Here is a 21,223-nt window from a genome sequence, read left to right on the forward strand (position 1 = left end):
ATCTCCTTGCCTATCAGCAGCCAAAGGAGCATCTGGAAGCTGGTGTTTTCATTGCTTCAGCACCATCAGCTCTTTGAGTACTTCTGACGTCCCTCTGCCCCCGTAATAGTTGACCAAGATACTTCAGACTGAAAGCACAGCAGGTAGTTGCCAGCATCCTTTCATTTTTAACAGCTGCATTTCTTTGGCTAAGCTAGCAAACAACATTCCCGTTTTGCATAATCACTGCTGAAACATGGCTTTCTACATAATTTGGATTTGCACATGTCTCCATGCAGACACCTACATTTTGGGATGGAATTTCTCCCCTTTAGTCAACAGGAGGTGTAGGAATCTAAGCATGGCTAATTAAATCTGATTTGTTTGTACAGATGTGCGGAGGGCTACTTACAAATTCATCTTAATACAGAAGTTGTTTTTTACAAGGCAGATATTACTCAACTGAGGAACAGAAATCTCTTGCTAGACCTCTTTTTTTTTTTTTTTTTCCCCAATGTAATAGTATTCTTCCCAAGGAAAAAAGAAAAGATGTAAGAAGAGCTTTGAAGAATAATAGTCACTGGCCCCCATATATTATATCTCGCAATATAAAACAGTCTGTAACTTATTTGGTAAAATTCATACATAATTTTCTTCCTAGGACAAGTGCTCTCTCATCAGAAGTAAAAAGTTTAGGTGACCACCACTGTGCATTTGAGTGTGCACTTTCAAGTCTTAATATTTGAACTGGCTGCTATTTCTAGCCACTGGGAGAAAAGCGCAACATAGTATACGTGAAATGGCATATACTTTCCATCTCCTAACACATCTCTGCTGACTGATCACTAGCTAGGGTATAATTGAAATATCTGTTGCTGATGTACACTCCATTAATTAGTTGTGATAGCTTTGCATTCCTTGTGGAAGTGCGCAGCACGAGCCTTTTCTGGAGCTGGAGGGAGACCTATGGTCTGAAGGGTATGCACTCTCCTGACAGCTCTGTGCAAGATTTTTGAGAAAGTGAGGGAATAAGGGAGCTCGCAAGTGAAGAGAAGCGCTCCTCATAGAGAAAGTGAACTGGTTCTCAGGATGTGGGAAGAAGCCATGCTGGAGGAGAGACAGAGCCATTTTTCTGCTGCATCCCCAGTACGTTTCCCCCAGGGGATGGTGCTGGAGGCAGTGGCATGGAGGAAATTCCACTGGTGGAACCTGACAGCTTGTTTCAACATAGGCCAATTTCAAATATCCTCATCATGAGGTGTTGGGCATAGCTGCAGATCTCTGGGGCCTTACAGTGGGGGTCCAGAAACACCAGTATGTGTGAATGATTCCACTGCGTGCCATTTTAATCCAGGCAATAGAATCGCTGAAAATGGGGCCGGTGTGTTTCCTAGGAGCTGGGCAAGGTGTTCCCAGCAGCCCATTATATGATGCAGCATTTCTTCTGCCAGTATGGGGCACTGAAGCTAAGGGAAGAGAAACCTTTCTTGTGCTATTTTTGGCCATCTTAGAGAGAAAGAAATCTAATCATGGCCCCTGGCTTGTCATCTTTTCATGAAAGCAGCATAAGCCAGAGCTTCCAGCAAGCCTCATAAAACTCTGGATTTACAGGGGACCTTTCATCTGCATCCATTTAAAATGTTCCCTGCCAGGCAACTGACTATGGACAGAAATCATCATTTGAAAAGATCTTACTTTAAGGATTGTACACAGTGTCTTAAATGCTGCTTCAGTTCTTCATCCTTTTCATAGGATTCGAGCAAGGTGTGTGCATCATCGTGGCGATAGCAATAGATTTTATATGTGTCTTCTAGTGGGCCTTTAATTTGCAAAAACACTTCCCCTGTTAAAGAGAAAAACAAAGCATGTCAAGCCAGACAACAGCATCTCAGAAGGAGTTTTATTATTCCACCACATTAGCTGTGAGCTAAAAGGGCTGCTTTCCACTTTACTTCCCTTAGAAATGATCTTGTGTGTTTATGTGCATTATTTATTACATGTATTTCTCAGCTGCTCATCTTTGTCACAGCCAGGCACCATTATACCAGTGTTAATGCACAAAAATTCCCCAGAGAACAGGGACAAAATCTCTACACCTGCACCCCTGCATATACAATCTCCTACTTCACTGCCACACCTTAACACTCCTGCAGTGAGAACCAAACAGGAGAGCTCTGCTGCTAAGGAGAGACTATGCTGGCCCTCTGGGCTGGCAGGAGAAACAAGTGTAAGGATATTCATTTTCCTTTTGACTTTTTTTTTTTCAGCTGGATATGAACTTAAATGGGTTATAACAGGAATAATGACTCCATCTCCCATTAGTCATTTCATGTTTATCTGTTTTGCAGCATCCTGAAATGGCAGTTGTTAAGGCCTAGAATGGGAAATCTTCCTCACATGACAGAGGAACAATCTTCACCTTTTCCTCTAATGAATTAAGACCACTGTGGATTGCAGGCATTTCTGTACAGAATGAAAGGGAAAAGTATTTACAGTCCTGATCCTTTGTTGCATTGTTTTTCCTGAAAAACAGTTGGGAATTTTAGAGGCATTGAATTAGTCCTGCACCCATTTCCCATCTAAGTTTGGTGCACATTTCTCTCAGCTGGTAACTCCTGTGCTGCTTTCTGTGTATTATCCAGGCAGAGAAAGCATGCTTCATCTCTTCTGCTGAGATATTCATTAGTTCTCACACCCTAATATAGCAGCATCCTGATCAGCATCCTTGGAAATGCACATAATAAACAATAGCGATGGTGAAAACTACTGTCTCAGGCATTTACAGAAAAATTACATCTACGTGGCAACCAGTCAGATGTTTTATAAACACTCTTGTTGAGTTATAGCCATGATTATTAAAGTTAAAAGCTGAGCACCACGTTAATTGGGAGCTCTGTTCATTCACAGAGTGAGCACAAAGCTGTCAGGCATCCTGCCGCTTTCATCCTGACCGAAGTCGGCTGTTTCATAATACATTGCATTGAACTGCTCTGTCTTAGAGTGAAAAATGATTCAGTTACCACAGTAACACAGCTCTGCGTTTCTTCCCTAGCAGAGAAGGTTAACTGGGCTGTCTAATGCATGTTGGTTTCAAGGTGCGAACAAGGGAACAACAACAACCGAGTTAAGAACACAGAAGTTCATTTTAGTTACTGTAAGGGCCACAGTCAGAAAAGCACCTGCATCCTAAAGCTGCATCCTCTTTGGGTGCTGTCATCTCTGTTTTCTCTGTCTTGTGCTAAATGTAGTGCTGATGGCTAACAACACACAACTGCATTCTGACTTCCCTGTAAACTCTACACAGGGCCTTATTCAGCCAACAAGCATAACAAGCTTTCTCCTGATCCTGTGCCCTTGGCAGAGATGTTGAACTCTCACACTTAACTTTAAGCAGAGTGCTTAGCACAGCCCATAGTACATGGAGCTCTTAAGAGAGATAATATTTTCTGCAGCAAAAAAATGCAAACTATATACTTAGCTTCCCTTCAGCATATACTGGAGCCTGGAAATAGTCATTCTCTCCTCCAGAATGGAAAAGATGAGAATTCATTGGTGTATTGTGCCATAATGATAGATACTTTCATTTATGATAAAATAATGAGAAAAATTATGCGCTTATTTCACGGATGGGATCTTTTAAAAGCAGTTGGGGTCCTTAAGCCTGAATTTCTTCTTGGTTCTGGGATGTATAAGTCGAGTCAGTTGAGCACTGAGCATATCACTGAGATAACTTGCTTTACGGAGCAAAAATGCATCATATTTGTCACAGGTTTATAAATAATGAGTATTTTGAGCATTCTGACAGATCAACATCTGCCTGATCTGCCTCTTCTTGAGTGTAGTGGTCAGACAGTCTCAAAGAGGCAACCTTAGGAGGAAGGCTTCAGTGGCAGCAACACTTTCTTCTTACAGCTTTCAGTGATGCTTCCTGTGTGAACAGCAGTGGGAGAGGGAGGAAGAAAGGGCCCAATATTTAAAGGCAGAGTAAAATTACTAAGTCTTCATATTCCTCTATATACAGCAACTAGATCACAGAGGAGAAAAAACACAAGGGAGAACTAGAAAGATCATTTGTCTTCTACTGCTTTTAGCTTCAGAAGACCAACCACCAAAGCTACATTAGCATTTTAGCGCAGATTAGGAGGGGGCTTTTAAAGCCAGTCTCTCGCTGTGCCTCATCTCCCATGACTTGGCTGTGTGGAGAAACAGTTAACAGACACATAGACTGGATCCTTTTGAGTGGTAATTACCAGAAGATATACTCTTAGGGCACAGCATGAAGTGTACCTCTCGATCTACAGGAATAGGCTAAAGTTAATCTGAAATAAGACATCTTGAAATTTGTATATACCAGGACCTCAGCACCAACTGTTCTGTTGTACAAGTCTGAATCTACGGGCACTACAACTTGTCAATGTAAGTATAGCCCAAGATGTGGAGACTAAAATTAGGCATCAATACAAGTAACTACATAATTTTGGTTTCTAATTCGTGAAACAGCAGTTCTCCTCAGCCTCACTACATGGGAACTGCTGAATCACAGCCTGAACCTCTGATTGATCACCTGAGGCGAGCAGTGAGTCAGCCATGGGAGCACAGGTGAAGGCAATTCACCTGTGCTGCCAGAAGGGATGGAGCCTGCCTGCACCCCTCCTAGACCCATTTAAGAGCTGGCTACCAGTAGGGAAGGATCTCTTCTGGAGGTCTGCTCTGCTGTAGTTTTGTAAGTGAGCCCAGAATACAGGTAGTTGTCCTTTCTTTTCTGCTTTGGTATAGTAGCTATGTAGCCAAGCTCTCTGGTGTACTTCATAGCTATAGCATCTGTACACTCACTGTGGCTAGGCTCCCTTCCAAAGGGAGATATGTGAATGGAAGATGTTTGAATAGCACAAACACAATAGGATATGATGGGTGTGCTAAATATTTCCTCATTCTACAGAAAAAGACTGGCTTTAACAACTTTTACAATGAATATGAGGAAGGATTCTGAAGGTACAACTATCTATCCCTTCTTTGTTTGAAGGTGAAATACTTAGTAACTTATTGTTTACAGTGATGCAATTATTCTCCCTGCTTTAGGCTCAGTCTTTAGGAGAATTGCTCTCATCTTATGTTCCATCTTTTTCCCTGCCATAATTTAGCCAACTTTCTGTTCCAATATCCTGTACGTTCTGATGGTCCTTTGTCTGATTCTGGAGAAATGCACCATACCAAACTGATTCAATTATTTGTCCTTACTTCTGGATATGGCAGCAGACTGAAAGAATGATTCTCCTTGCTGTTGAGAAAGCCACTTCCTGCTAGAATAGAACATTGCTTATTAAGGGTATGACTCATCATGATGCACTTTTATTGAAATACTGCCAAACAACGCAGTTTCATCAAACTACGTTAAGCTGTTGCCTTGGCAAACCAGATTGAGACATGCTAGGATTAATACCTTTTCCCAAGCTTTAATGTTGTGTTCCCTAGCCAAAGGGTAACTGACAATTTTTTACCCTGTTGTATTTCAAGAAGATGGTTCTTTCTATAACAAGTTACCTGTGGTACATGGTCAGTATAGTGAAAAAATAACCCTTCTGACCTCTGAATCATAGCTGAAAGTTTTTTAAACTAAACTTGCTAACTTTGCACTCCAGCAAATTATGATTTCTCACTTGATTTCTTCAGCTGGATCACCTACCACTTCTGCACTGAATAAGCAATTACAGAAGAGCTGATGAATGGAAACTTCTTAAATCTCTCCACCTGTGCCAGAATGTCAAGTGACTAGATTCCAGCCATAGCATTTATGGCTTGAGCTACTGAGTGTATGATTGCTGTGATATATCCAGGGGCAACTTATTTGCTAAAAATACTCATGATTCCTACAGATGTTCCTACACAGATTCACAAAAGCTCCATATTGATTACTGCTTTCTTTCTTTTACTGACCATGTCCCTGTTAATCACCTTTTACATTAGTTGTATTGCCAGTAAATATGTTTATGATGTTTGGGTAGGTTTTCTGTGATATTTTTAATATTCTAACAAATCTTAATGCATTTCTCAAGTGGCACAGGTATGAACATGCAATATAAAAGTTGGTTTAAGCATAAGCAGTTAGGTAGGTAATACTGAACTAGATGAAAATGATGTCATCATAGCGTAACTCAAGTGTTGCAGTTTTCATTCACGATAAGCTCACTCTCTCCCTTTCTCCTTCCCCTCAACATCCAGAGGAGCAAGCACCATGATCAAGCCTGACATGAGCTCAGCGGAGCCACTGGACAGGTTTCACATCTCCTACATCTCCTTTTCCTTTATTACTGTGGACAGCTTGTAGCACATTACTCTCTGAGAGTGGTGCTGGTTTAGTGTGATGAAGGTATAGGACAGGAAAATGCTATGTTTATTCTTTCACGTGGCTTTGTAGAACTCAAGAGGACAGTAAACATACCGATTACTTGCATGGGTGGTTCCACATCTGTTGTGGCTTCTTCCAGCAGTGACAGCAGCTTGGCTGATATTTGATGGACCGATTCGATGTTGCTAAACAAGCCATCCACATCAAAGCGGGCGATCTAATGGAATACAAATATTAAGCAGCTACTGAGGAAGGATGAAGAAGGACATTGTACTTTACAGACCTTCTCTTAATAAGGCTTTCGTGTTCAGCATTCCAGGAAGCGTAATTTCTGCAAAATGTAATATAAACATCCTCCTTGTGACTTTTGGGATGCATACAGTTTTCAGATCAGTAGAATTGGGTTGACACAGTTAACAAAGGGTGTTTTATCAAGTGATTTTAATGCTATTTTGAACTACTGGTTCCTAATCTGAAAGTGTTTACGTAGGAAGGAAATTATATTATCATCTGAATGAAGAAAAGTTATTTATCTGGCTTTAAAATGTTGATTTTTTTTTATTTTTTTTTTTCCCCATTGAGAAGAAGAATAGTTGGCAGGGGATTTGATTCCTTGTTTTCCAGTTGTTCATGGAAGCTGCTATGTGAACTGGGACCTTGGTGCTGTAGTGCCAGCCATGAGGTACGAAGGCTTTTAAATGATGGTACCATTTTAAGTTAGTTATCCTGTAAATCTGAAGAGTGCAATCAAGGTCATACAATTCCCATTAAAACTAACGCTTTAAAAGTCTGGGTATTAATATAATCAAAGGCAGAGACCAGGAGCACAGCACTGACTTCAGTGAACTGGTTCAACTTACATCAGCAAAAAACTTGCCTCGGTATCATTTTGTCTCCCTTACATTAAACACAAAATGTTCAGGACACGTGCTTTTCATACAACATACTCCCTTGTGCAGCTGTGTGATAGTTAATATTCAGGGACAACTGGGGATAGCCAGTGGTGACATGTTAACACTGAGAACAAAAACAAGACTGATTTGACATCTATATCTGTACCCACTGAACATCCCACTCCATTAGAAACAGAACTGCTTACTTGCATAGCAGCTCTCCAGATGCTGAGAGGATCAAATTGCATGCTGCTGTAGCCGAATCAGCAATATACTTTGAGTTCTATCGTAGTTAATTTTTAAAATAATTATTATAGGGCTTAAACTTTTTTTTATCCCTTTAGAAATATGAAACAGATCCATTCCTAGGTCAATTTTCTAAATGTTATCCTTTAAACACACTACAAACTTTCAAATATAGTAGTTGTTCTGAGAAGTTGACTTCATGCAGTATTTTGAAAGCTTTTCAGAAATTGCAGGGGTTATTATGTTAGGATAGTTATCTCTACTTTTCCTCTGTATTCATCTGTCATTGGACTTCTGATCTCCACTGCAGCACAATCCCTACATTGCTTTTTGGAACTGTGTCATGACTAGACACATGGTAACATGGTGACAAAGGACAGAATCAAAACATATGTTTTCAGTTGGTTGGATAAGAGCAGAAGAATACAGCATACAGCATGTTTGTTAAAAATCTCAGTAAGTTTGAGCACAGAGTGCCCTCACTGGGTACTTGTTGGGAGCCAGCAGAGACTACTCCAAAGCAGATGAACAACTGAGAGGAGAAAGGAGTCAAGAACTGCTTGAAGTTGAAGCAGCAGATGCCAGCTCTTCTGAAAATGGGTTGGAACAAATTCTGACAGCTTTAGAAAACAAAGGGATGGTCCTGCAGGATTTTAAACAACATGGGCTTCAGTGGCCGCAGTTCCCTGAGGAGGCAGTATCTTCATCTCCAATACGCCTATTCTGTGAGCAGTTGTTGGAATCATATGTATGGAACAAAGGCTTATGGTCTGTTTAAAATCACTTCTATGCTGTATTAGCAGCAGATACCATTTGTGCAGCTTCTGTGAACGCTGTGTTGCAAGCCCCACGAATTTAAGTCCTTCTCTGGACAAGCTCTTCTATTCCCAGCTTGAGACTGCGTAATTTTTTTTAGGAATTGAAATATTGTTGAGGAAAAGGTGCTCTTTGAAGTCCCAGCTGAAAAGGAAACTGAGAATCACTGGCCTAATAAGATCTTTTGCCTGTAAGATAGCTTATGAGCCTTCCTTCCTCAATTTAGCCTTTCTGTGAGGAATGCAAATTTCCAAGGCGCTCACTGGGCTGTCTGTCATGCATGGTGTCTCTCTACCACAGTTATCAGAGAAGCTAGTTAAAGTAATTTTTAAGACAGAACTTAACCCTGATGAGAAGGTTAATGCCATTCCAGGCTGTTGCCATGGAAAATATTTCTTCATATTGTTTTTTTTTTTTACTGCTTTTAGAGGTGCTAGTAAAGGTCTGCTGGGGCATGTGCCAGTGGTTATGTGCACAGCAAAATGGATAGGGGAAGCTGCCACTGCAGCCTAAGCCTGGGAGCAGGCAAGCACCTCAACACAAAGGTTTTACACACTTGCAATGACAAGGACCAGAAGTGTACCTGACTTCCCACTTTCCTCACTACAGTCCTGGCACATCTGCCTTCTGTAAAGCCAGCTCAGGCACCGTGCAACCCTTCTGTGCTTGCTTTAAGATTATCTGCAAACAGAGCGTAGGTGAATTCGGATCTTGACGTCACCCCCAGGCTCTCCACCCTTGGCAACTTACCTGCTTGTTTCTCAGAGGCTGAATCACTTCCTTGATGCAGAGATCCAGATCGTTGATATAGTCCCTCTCTGTCTGCATGAGCTCTGCGATGATTTTTACCCTCTTGGCCATCATGCGTTTGGTGGTTTCCTCATCCTCCTGTGGCAAGGTGGCAGAGGATGTGAATCCTGACTGTGGGGCCATTTTTTCTGTTTAAAAGAGTATTGAGGGAGGTCTGTAAGGAACATCATCATTTCATTGTCCCGGACATGCTTCCTCTACTGCTTGAAACACAAAGACCCCAGATGCTCTCAGTGCCTTCCCCACTGAATGCAGTCCTGCATCACACTGAAATCCAAATACAACTGGTGCCCTCTAAAACCATAGTCTCAGGCTGAAGTCTATTAAGATTTGGTGAAGGATGCAAACCTTCCTGTGGAAGGAAAAGACTGGGTTTATTGTAAATTTCACTGGAATAACCATTGTTCTGTACGATGTATTACTGAAGTCTGTTCATGGGTCTGCAGGTACGGATGATGATGAAATCTGTAATTCTGCCAAAAAAATTCTTTTAAGAAGGCAAAGGAATTAGGGGAGAGTATGGGAAAATCTTCAGTGATCAATAACAAACACTTATTGTGATGACAGAGGTCACTGGGGCCATGAGATTCTTATCTACTTTTCCACATTTAAAACCTAACCTGCTTAATTTGTTCCAAATACATGGAAATGCATGGGAATCTTGTGCAGACAGGTAATTTATGTATGCTACAGGATCTGCACACAACCTGCTTATCTGTAATGATGGCTTTCCCTTTGGCTGGTTCTGAAGGCAACCTGCAGGCACTCACGGTAGCTACGCAATGGGCACAGAATTTTGTCAGTGTACTCTGACAGTCTGTAGTTTTCTTTAGGGAAAACACAGGTGGAAAAAGTGGAAGGTTTCGGAGGGTATTCTGGTGTTTTCCCGCCAGCCACAAGATGGTGCAGGGTACCAGCAAAGACAGACGGATCATTACTGTGCTCATCTCTGCATTACCCAGGTTGTGGCTTGACAGCATCGGATTTTCTCGCTCAGCGGCAAAGGACGGGAATCTCTGCTGAGGATCAGGCTGTTATGCTTTGATGTCAGCTCCTTGTAGGAAGTGTACTGTATAATGAGCCACAAGCAAGCAGGATCTGATGCCTTGCTGGCTGATAACCAATACTGAATAGATTGCTGTTGTTTGAGTTGATTGTTGAGGGTGAGGTCACGAGCACTCAAGTGAGCATCAAATGGAGCCCAACTCATTCACACAACACAGGTCAATGCTGCAGATGATAACCTGGAGTTGGACTTGTGAGAAAGCCAGGAAACCTTCTGGAGGGAGGACTTGGAGCTGTCTTCCGCCAAGAGTTGTAAAATCTTACGAATGTAATGCATCATCAGCCTCAGGCCCTTCTACAATTATGCTGATGGCTGATATTCAGAAAGGATGTTTTTGTTAACTAATCCTTCTAGTCAAACTGATGTGACCACAGCTTGATTTAAATAGCTGCACTGGGGACAGCACCTCTGCTTCTGTCCCGGTTGTTTTCAACAGGGAGATCAAGGAGCCTGAACAAAGCTGGGGTGAGCTGCTTTTCCAGTTTTTTTTTTTTCCTATTTTCTATTTCAATGTACTTCCCTTCTCTAAAGCAAATCTTCTTTCTACCATCGAGTCTTAGTATTTACATCTCTTTATAACACAGGCATAAACATTCTGTCCTAGTCCTAGCATTCCAGATAATGGAATGGAATGGAAAAAAGAGCAGGATATCTCCCTCTTCAAGGCCTTGGACCTTGGAAAAAATTTAGCTGAATTCTCCCCTAGAGAGACGCTGCTTGTGAGTGTATGTCTTGCATGGATATTCACCCCCAAAGGTGCAAAGTGCTGAAAGAAATGGACTCAGTCCTTACTTCAGTGTGGAGAGCAGAAAGATATTCTAGTACTTGTTCACGGCTCCTTCTGAGCCATTGTCTGCTAGGGTTGTGGAATGAGATCCTCCCTACAGCTGGTAGTAACCACAATTACAAATTTGCAAGGAACCACACACAATCAAATTTAGTTCTAGTCTTGCACCAAAACCAACATTCCTCTTGAAATCAGGTGTGAAATAGTTTGTACGTGTGTGATTGAATGTGAGAGTTCAGGAGGAAGGTCTTAGAAATGTTTTGTCTTAGATGCAGTACTGCTACGGTATCAGATGGAACCTGAAGGTGAACACAAGATGCTCTGCAGGAGAACTTCTCCATCTTTTATAGTAGTGGCAGGGATGGCATTACAGGAACAAAACAAAGGCACTGTATCCCACGTCAGGCTCAAAATCACAATCCCCAGAGAAGCTTTTTTTTTTTTTTTTTCCAGTTTATGCCATTAGATCACCCTGATCAATTTTGATTCAGGAATTATGTCAGGGCTCATCTATCTATTATCCTTATTTCATGATAGGTAATAATGCCAGAAAATAAAAACTATTCTCAACACAAAGAAATAACAGTGGGAAATAGCAGGTAGATGCTGTTTCCTTACAGAAAACATGTTTTTTAATAAAAGTACCCTTTTTTTTTTTTTACTAGTAATATAATTTTTCATTTTCACTCAACGCACTCACATTTTCATTTTTGACATGTCTGTCTCTGTAGAATGCAAGAGCAAGATACTGAGATGATAATTACAGCCAAAACCTGTGATTTTACATTCAGCTGATAGCTTTTGACCAGTTTAAGCACATTAGTAGCCTGCTGAAATCCTTGCAGAGTAAGTGAAAGTTTATTGAATGCACAAACAGTAAGTGAACATTTGGAATACAGGCAGACTTGTTTCTACCTGGTAATGTGTACCAGTCCTGGAACAGTTCAGAGGGAGGACTGGCAGGAAGAGGCATTGCTGAGAATTAACAATTATAGTAAGAATTCAGCTTGTTCATCCTTGGAAGTGACAGGTGTAAAAGAAAAAAAATGGTCTCTCTTGAATGGTTTATTGCACAAGTATTTCTTAAGACATATGCCAAGGTAATTGGTACTTTTAGTAGATATAAAAATGTAAAGTGGAAGGCAGTATTTGCAATTGTTGCTTTGCATGGCCAGTTATCTGCAGGAGCTGCCCTTCTGGAAGATTTTGCATTGGTGAGGGAGCTTATGACTTTGGTTTTGAGCCATGGAAGTGCACAGCTCTACTCATAGGACAAGAGAAGCTCGGTGTGCAGTGCCACAGACAAAGCCAGCATATGCAGCAGAAGCAGTTTCTTGCAAGTGTGAAGACTAATATCATCCCTTGACTGGAGATAATCCAGCGAAGCTGGGAGACCAGCAATGCACAAATACAGCATCTCCCAGGCACGTGGATAACTGCAGAAGCAGTCAGGGCAGGTTTATAAGATAGATGCTTGCAAATTTCCCAGGCTTTCTGCCTTATAGAGAGCAGCTCCCAGAGGCCTGGTCCAGCCCTCATTCCCCTGGGTGAAATGCTCAAGGTGGATGCTAAGTTTGCCATCAGGGCTTGGACGGAGGCTGCTCCGCACCTAAAGCTTTTCATCTGGAAGTGAAGGTAGAGGCACGGAATATAGTAACAAGTACAACATCAATGCATGAAGGGGGCAGGAGACTTTTTTCTTACTCAGGTGCCATTTGGAGGACTCCAAAGTAAGCCCAGCTCTCACATCGTGCAGGTGAGAGAATTTTTCCTGGCACAAGGCATAAGTTATCAAGGAACAGCAAACAAATTATAGCATTACTGTATTTTCACAAGTGAAACTTGAACCTCATGCCACTTGAGATAAAATTATTCTCTGTGAAAGCAAGCCCTCAGATAGCCTGTACCCTCAGATAACCCAGAGACTGTACACAGGAATCTACGCCACATTTATCAGTTGGATTTGCAAGTGAGACACAGGCAGATTAGGCATGGAAATACAAGAAGGATTGGGAAGGGCTTGTAGAAAATGCCATTTTTTCCCCTCACACACGTATATGCTGGCAACATTATTCACGAGCAGGTTTGTTGCATGGCTGTTACAGATGCAAAATGCCCCATGATGGAACATGGAGGAGAGCGCTGTGGAACTGGTATGACCTTGAAGCAGGCTTCCAGGGCAACAGGTTTACTCATGAAGCCAGAGACTTATGTGCAATTAAGTCGTTCCATCTTTGATCATTTCTTGTTCCATAAGGCGCAGAAAATATTTACATTCAATATGCAAGTTCTTTCTTCAATTCCTTGACAGCAGCTTGCTTTAATTATATATGTGCTGACAGAACTACAGTCAGATCCCATGTGACCACAGGGAAAGGGAAGAAAGCTTATCATCAGGTGACAGAAGAATGCCCTCATTGTTAGCACCAGTACCTACAAACAAACCTTCCCAGAGCGTCATACACCGATACAAATACACCGCTCCTGTGGCACTGAGCAAGTATGTTAATAATGGGAGAACCAAGGAAGGGCTGAATCTGAACTGCTCCGCCTGGGGACATGTGCACCTCCAGATCTGAAGCACACAGCAGGACTTTACTGTGCTAAGAGCTGTGCAAACACAGCAGCACAAAATGGATTCGGCTCTGAGAAGATGAGATCACTTCCCAGCCCAGCTGTCACTGCAGTAAGGTCAAGAAATACCTCCAGGCTTATTACAGTGAAAACTAACAGAATTAGATCCTCCGAGTTCAAATTTGCACATGGGGGCATATTTTCATCAAGCCATCTCCTACATATCAGGAAATAATCCAGACTTCTCCTTTCTGTACTTCATTCAGCAAACCAGCTGCTCCAAAGATCAATACATTTTGCAACAGGAAATCATCTGCATTTTAGCACACAGAAAGTTAATCAGTAAGCACAGAGCAAAGCAAACAAGGAACTGGGGAGGGACATTGAGGATCTCTGCTGCTGGCAGGAGATGCAGATGCCAGGTCATCAGGTGCCTGCTGGGAAGGAGTGGCGAGCTGTGGGCAGGCAGGACAGGATGGAATAAGGGCCCTGCTAGGATACCAAGAGTAGCAGTTTTCCAGGATTTGTTATGATTTTGTGGCTTCATTTGCATGTCAGTTATTTCTCAGAACTACATCAGACACAGGCAAAAAGCAAAATGTGGGGTTCGGCTAGCAGAACTGAGGCAATATGTTGTGATAGCTGAGTGATTAACATCAGTGTATCTAATACTGATGCACTGAAATTAATGCATGTGCAAATCAGTTGATAGCATGGATGACCCATTCCGAGCTAGTCAGAAAGAAGTTAGTAATGTCATAGATCTGGAGTATCTTCTCAGACTACGTTGCTGAACACTGTGAATGTTCATCTCCAGCTCTTTCCGGGAACTCACCACTTTCTATAGCTCGTTTTTCATACCAAGCACAAGTTTCACATGTGCTTATTAACAAATAAACAAACAAGAAATCCTAGGAGAAGTGAACTACGTTTGAAACCTCTGTTTGCTGTTCTGTCCTTTCTGGCTGATGGTGTCTATCCCCATTAGTCATCTACCACAGTCTGCCCTGATTCTGCAAACATGTACATGCCAGTAGGTACATCTATGCACACAGGTATTGCACCAGGATGATGACAGCTGTGGGTTAATTCACAGATTGATCCCAGCATTAATGCAATACATAGATATTGATATTGTTACTTTTCCATCTGCTACTGATGGATTTTCAGCTGTAGGAAACCAGCACCTACCAGCTGAACAGCTATGGTGATACTTCTGAAAACAGCTGCTAAATATTATTTTGTGCCACTTAAGGATAGTAGAAAGAGCATATTTGCAGGAGAAAATCCCACACTACAGGAAATAGCAAACATAGAGCTGGGCACTGCATAGAAATATCATAGAAGCTGGACCTAAGCTCTTAAAATGACCCTCCATATTATATCTGCCTCAAGTCCTAGTGAATTTATCTTCCTTAACTCCCTTCTTCCCTTTTTAGGAAAGTGATGCTCGCTTCCAGCTGAAGGAGTACCGAGGAGAGTTTGATCAAGGTGTGTCTAGACTCATCCCAGCTGAGCTCTAGGTGGCTGCATGGCTGTCTCACCAACCTGCCCTTTGAAAGCAACACCTTGCTTCCCCTTATCTGAAATGGAGCTGGTGACAATTGGTTATCTCACAGGATGAGCTGAAATGGGTGCATTCAGGTTAGTCAAGCTCTTGGAGAATATAATGGTTACTTTGCACCTTGCTTCCTTTATCAACAGGAGGAAAAGGGGGAGGCATTGCATGTGCATTCACACCTGAGAAGGTATTGAATAGACGTATCTAGGATAATAATCAACCTGAAAATGGTTACTTGCATTTTTTAATGAATCCTTCATTTTGAAGTGAAAAACACTTGCAAAGGTTTGCACTTTGACAGTGCTATTATTGTTCTTATGTTTGTGGACTTACAGAGCAAGCCACCTTGATTGCCATGGGTGTCTGGCTGGTGGATCCCTTTCCCCACCCTCTTTTAGAAAGCAGTTTGGATTCCGTATAGAACAAAATTCGCAGGAAGTCCACTGGGGTGCAAAGATACCTAACTCCTCGTGCTCAGCCTGGGTTGATTTTCATTGGCAGGGTCCTGCAGGCTCTGGCAGGACCATGCTTCTCACTGGAAACCTGTCCTGCTCATGTGAGATTCACATCTGCAGTTTGCTCCCTGTCCTCCACATCTTTGTTTGTGAAGTGCTTACTACAGCTCTGCAGACCACCTGTTAGAAAACACGTTAACAGGAAACTATGGGGAGTTAACTAAACATGGAGCTTTCCAAATACGTGCCTCCAATTCATGTAGAACCAGATGCAAGCACAAACTATTGTCACTTGAATCTTTTTGCAAAACACTTACCATTTCACAGCCATCAGAGACTCCAGACCTGACAATATGCAACAGAATGTTTGCATCACCAACATAACTGTTTGCTTTTCTTACCGAGGTAGGAGAACTGAAAAGTTTTGTGCCAGGACAAAGGGAAATAGTTTTAAACTAAAGCTAAAATGGAGAGATTTAGACTGGACATAAGGAAGAAGCGGTTTACACTAAGAATGATGAGGCACTGGCACAGGTTGCCCAGAAAGATGATGGTTGCCCCATTCCTGAAGAGATCCAAGGTCAGGCTGGAGGGGTTCTGAGCACCTGATGAAGCTGTAGGTGTCCCTCTTCATTGCAGAGGGTTGGACCACATGGCCCTTAAAGGTCCCTTCCAACTCAAACAGTTCTGTGATTTTACAAACAAAAACACTTCCCTCAATACTAATTGTATTTAAGCACTGATAAAAAAAAATGAAAAACATACAAGGAGTACCTCATTGGCATCAATGGATAACAGATTAGGTCTGGGACCTGTGATCTTCATCAGATGCAGGCACATCTGGATCACCACACTTAGATCCAGATCAGGCCTTTGCACACAGCTCCATGTCTTTCCACTAATAATATAAATACCCTTCATAGGAATTCCTACCCACTTTGTATTTTTACTCTGAGGACAGGCAACTTCTGATTGAATGCAAAGCCTGCAGGTGCCTCATTACCCACCAGCATTTTTCTGGTGCAGACATAAGCATGCACAGCAAGCCAGCACTGGGTGGGCACTCTGCCATCTGTGGCCGCAGCAGCCTCAGCTGGAGGTGGGAGCTGCAAAGCCGGATTTACCACCATGCTGGCCCATGGCCATCAGCGTAACCTCACACACTGCCATGCCAGCCAAGGCTTCCCTGCCTCCTTTGCTCCAGACTTCTAGCAAGAGACAGTCCCGGAATGAGTGCACCGTGTGGGAGAGGAAGGGCTGGTGCATTTGGCTGGATCCCACTCTACAACCAGAGCTGACATGGGCAGTCCACTGCACAAGCAAAACTGCTGTTCCAGAGACACACACCTACGTGTGCCGGGAGCTTGGCCACGCGGCCGCATCGATTCTCACTCACACCCGAAGCACCTCTGCCAGAGCCATGCCCGACTTCACTGAACATCTTTCATCTCCCCATTGATTAGTTGTCACGAGGAGGCAACGCTGTAATCAGTGAAGCTCTCAGTTGCTGTCAGCATATGCAGCCCCCATATAAATCCTATTATTTTCTAGTTTATTATTTTATTTTCTGCTTTTATTGTCTCTCTGAAAGAAAATTGCTTCCTAATTAAATGCATCAAAACCATAATACAGTAACCTAAGGTATTTTTCTACTTTACTTCCCCATAAAGGATTACTGCCACAAGAGCGATTGTCATAGGCAGTTATATCACTATTAGTAATAAATGTTTATATCGTGATAGTACTCACACCCCACATTTGTGATGAGATCTTGTAGTTCAAGACCCTGAAAATCCACAGAAATCCATCAGCTTGTGTTGCAGAGCTCTCCCAGAAATAGCTATGCACATCTTTCTTGCTTTTTCCTCCATTTGTGGCGTTGCGTTTAATTTGTAATTGACAGGCCCAGAACTGACATAATTTGGCAATTCCTGGCCCAGGCACAACTTGGTTATTTGAAAAGAAACGCTCTTCATAATGGTATAATTCAAACCAGCATATCCATCAAAACATGCATTTGGATGTATTTCAGCTCAGGCTCATACAATCTGAGCAACAGATAACACATTAGAGATGCTGGTATTTTCAACTGAAAGACTAAACTGCCCTCAATGCTTCTGATCAGTCAGTGTACAGCTCACTATGTGCAGTAAGAAAAGACAACCAGGGGTGGAGGCATGGCCTTTTCAAGTCACTGCCTGCGTTGCAGATGTGTTCTGGTCAAGAAGAGGAGAAAGACCCCCGCTGCAGACACATTGCACAGGAACACACCAGAACCTCCATACCGACCTCAATTATATTTCACGCGCTGGGTGCAAGATTGGATTTAGAAAACGTGAGTGGTGAGCAGGGGCAATCGCTCAGTCCTGCAGTACAGGTGCCTGGGTAGAGCCCGCTGTGCCCATCTCCAGAGCCAGACAGCACCCCACGGGCACCATGCTCCCACCCAGCACGGGCAACGCAGCACCCAGCACACTTCCCGGGTACCTTGCAGCTTCTGGCCGTACTCCGTCCTGTCCGACTGACTCCTGCGCAAGGCACCGTGCTCTCCTGCCCCGCTGCTCTCTACCACGGGCTCCGTCCTCCTCCTCTCCCCCATGTACAGCCTGTGCCGCAGCAGGGCCAAATTCTTCCTTCGGCCCCCTATGCCGTCCGTGCTCGCCATGGCCAGGCTGGCCAGGGATGAGGGGTGATCTTGGGCAGGCAGCTCACTGCTCAGGGGAAGGCTCAGCCTTTCCACCTGTACCGGTGCGGCTCCACCTCCGGGAAGCTGCCGCCCCAGGCAGTGTTTGCTTTCACCTACTGCGTGTATGTAAGCCCTACGGGGGCCGGTTTAAGAGCCAGCCCAAGCTGCAGCCGCTGCCTTTCCCTACTTCGGGGGACGCTCCTTGGCTCCTTTGGCTGCAGGGTGCTCATAACCCCTCAGCAGGGTCAGAAACAGCGTGCAACCCACTCTGATGCCACTCAGTGCTGTGTTCCTCTTGCACAGGGACACTGGTAGAAGCCCAGACATGGAGCACAGAAGGGCCAGCACACACCAAGGCTACACTGAGGCATGTGGAGGACCTGCAGAGGCTGTTGTGACAAATTGCTGTGCTCTGATGGCAGCAAAACAGCTGCTCACAGTACCCCTGGCTCAGTCACTGGGAGAGACCTTATTATCCTATTTGCTAGCAATGGCCCCTGGCACTCAGGCACTGCCTGTGAATGCCATGTCGTGCCGGTCTAATCAAACTCATGTCAAAACAGCAGGAGCTGCTGGCATCTCAGCTTGGACCCGACTTATCCTGGCAAGAGCCCCAACAGCCGTCAGCAGCAATCATGGCCGCAGCAGTGACAATGGCCCTGCAGCCCCATTGCTTTTAGGGAGCAGTGCATCAGGAGCCCCGTGGGCAGCCTGCTTGCGTGAGGCAGCCACACGCCCAGTGGGTGACAGCTCATAGCTGCCCTGGTGCCACGTTGCCATGCTGCATCCCCAAGGACTGTGCAGGACAAAGTGATGAGTACAGGGATACCATGCAGCAGTGTTAATGCATCTCCAATTTGTGTTTATCCAAAAAGAGCTTGGTCCACTATGACGCTGCCTACTGACCAAAGTCCCTCATTTCTACCCTGCAGAGTAAGGAAAAGATGAAGAAATGATTAAGCAATTCTCTATGCCAAATTACGGTGCAGTGCCAGTGCTGCACAAAGTGTCCTGTCTGCACAGAACCTGGCAGAGGACTAAAGCAGAGGATACCAGGAAGAGCTCGTGCTGGCACAGAGAAGGTACACAGTATGCAGGCACATGGGCTATGTGTTGCATCTCCTCTCCCCTTTGCTACTCCCCAAGAAACCCATGTGTGTTGCAAGACAGACCACAACAGTTCCTAATGAGGCACAGCAGTGAGGGCGAGAAGGGTGCCCAGGGAGCAGAGACTAGCATCACAGCAAGGAATAAACAGATTAAGGTGGGAGTTGAGGGAAACTGACTGCCCTATTTCCTTACATTGGGGATTTCCTGAGTTTTGTTTGTTTTCTTTTTATCCAGGCAATGGCTTGACATTCAGCAAGGGTGGCAAAACTGGTTTAAACGGTCACCACCCTTTGTGTCCCCTTCCCCCTGGAATCCTGTTCCCATTATTGGTGGCAGGGTGCAAGCTGAGCATCCGAGGCTGGATGGAGGAGGTGATCTGGCTGAAAGCCCCCTGACTTCCTCCTGGGCCATTTTCCATCTGGATCTGCTCTCCTGCTTAGTTCATCACACAGTTTTGCCAGCAGTTGCAGCAAGGGAGGGACACAGGGGTACATGTGAGCAGCTGCTTAGATGTAGTTACTTAAACTGGCGCTGCCCAGAGTAGTTATTCACCCCCTCAAGGATCTTATCGTGCCCATTTTTCTGAAAGCACAGATCTCATCATCGCTAGGAGATTTTATTATATTTATTTAAATTAAGATTGCTGTAGGGAAAACTGAGGAATATACTTTGGCTGGGTGGAGGTGAAGGAACAAATTTTATTAAATTCTTGGCTTTGCAGGCTCTCTGCCACACATGAAGAGTTCCAGCCAAGATATAATGGTTTGTTCAGGTGTTTATTACGACAGCAATCTGCCCACATGCAAGAGGTGCCTTCCTCTTCCTCCACTACTCTCTCACAGTCTGACAAAGTTTGTGTTCATTCAGCAAGGAAGTGGCTGCAGGGAAAGCCAACTGTGGTTTGCTCCTGCCTTTGAGCAAGTAGTGGTCTGAGTCCAGGCAACAGCAGCATTTCTGGGGCAGCACGGAGCCCAAAGCTATTGTACAACACAGTCTAGAAATGCAGAGTGCCTTCTGAAATCTCAAAATATCTCCTCTGTGCCTCTTACTATGGAAAGGGCTGAAAATAGCATGTCTGAAGTCATGTTCCACATGAGGTTTAATATAGAGGCAACCAGATGTAATCCCTATAGAATCTTACTACTGTTTGCTGTACTTCACCTGGACTATAATAAAACAGCTGAGAAAGCACTACCAGAACTGCACATGAAGAACTCAGCTAGCAGTAGCAACCAGCTCTCAATGACTGAACAGCTTCTGTTCCCTTCTAGCCATGGTAGCAACTGATGGCTGAACTGTATCAAAGTTACTAAACTCTAAGACAAGAGGGAATATTTGGCATCTGTGTGGACAAAATGCTCATTTTACAATCATTGCAAATATCTCTTTGACCCCTGGATGTTCTGCTTATTTAATTCTCCTAAGCAAATTGGAAGCCAGAGGATGTTAGCACTCACATACGGGATATTTACATGGAACCTCTCCACTCACGAGACAGAACAGGTGCTGGTGTCAACATGTAAAATATTGGCTTTGTGTTCCCAAGCAACTGTAGTAGTTGCACATAAGAGGTTATTGTTCTACGATCAATGTTAACCTTTATCTTCATCCTGAGCTATAAATGAACCAGGAACGCCATCAAGACTGATGGCCATTAAGTTGTTTGTTTTGTTGTAGTTCCTCACAGCTGTTACGGTGTATTTCATGGTATCCCAGTTTCTTGGTGTATAGCTTGGTATCCCAGAGCACTCAATGTACTGCTGTGGGCTGATTATCATGCTGTGCCCTGCCAGTGGAAGGAAGCATGGCAGGAAACACCTCAGGTTTGTTCAGCGCAGTGGCCTCTCAATGAAAAGACAGTCTCCTAATGCACTGCACCATGCCCCCACCAGCC

The 21,223-nt window shown here is 43.7% G+C and overlaps 2 protein-coding genes and 1 long non-coding RNA gene across 7 annotated transcripts in view; 2 read left to right on the plus strand and 1 right to left on the minus strand.

Moving 5' to 3' along the window:
* The window catches only part of ARHGEF38 (Rho guanine nucleotide exchange factor 38), a 37,825-nt gene extending 19,561 nt beyond the window's left edge, over positions 1-18,264 (minus strand). For all 4 annotated transcript variants that reach the window (XM_048943353.1, XM_048943352.1, XM_048943351.1 and 1 more), the window contains exons 1-4: positions 18,021-18,264; positions 9,031-9,218; positions 6,419-6,542; positions 1,675-1,822 (exon numbers count right to left, since the gene is read on the minus strand). In XM_048943353.1, coding sequence (XP_048799310.1) covers positions 1,675-1,822; positions 6,419-6,542; positions 9,031-9,218; positions 18,021-18,198 — 638 coding nt within the window. In that variant the 5' untranslated portion in view covers positions 18,199-18,264. The remainder of the gene's footprint in view (positions 1-1,674; positions 1,823-6,418; positions 6,543-9,030; positions 9,219-18,020) is intronic.
* On the plus strand, positions 2,868-17,123 carry LOC125692627 (uncharacterized). 2 transcript variants are annotated; one of them, XR_007376785.1, is made up of 3 exons: positions 2,868-4,723; positions 6,199-7,007; positions 14,957-17,123. It is a non-coding gene; the product is annotated as an uncharacterized LOC125692627 (long non-coding RNA). The 2 variants fall into 2 exon arrangements; XR_007376786.1 differs by lacking the exon at positions 14,957-17,123 and adding an exon at positions 7,775-9,018.
* Positions 18,265-18,709: 445 nt separating the features above from the next.
* Positions 18,710-21,223, plus strand: part of PPA2 (inorganic pyrophosphatase 2) — a 44,567-nt gene continuing 42,053 nt past the window's right edge. The window contains 1 exon segment of the mRNA XM_048941989.1: positions 18,710-18,962. Coding sequence (XP_048797946.1) covers positions 18,710-18,962 — 253 coding nt within the window.

Source organism: Lagopus muta, chromosome 4, assembly GCF_023343835.1.
Source record: "Lagopus muta isolate bLagMut1 chromosome 4, bLagMut1 primary, whole genome shotgun sequence".
Taxonomy (NCBI): Eukaryota; Metazoa; Chordata; class Aves; order Galliformes; family Phasianidae; genus Lagopus; species Lagopus muta.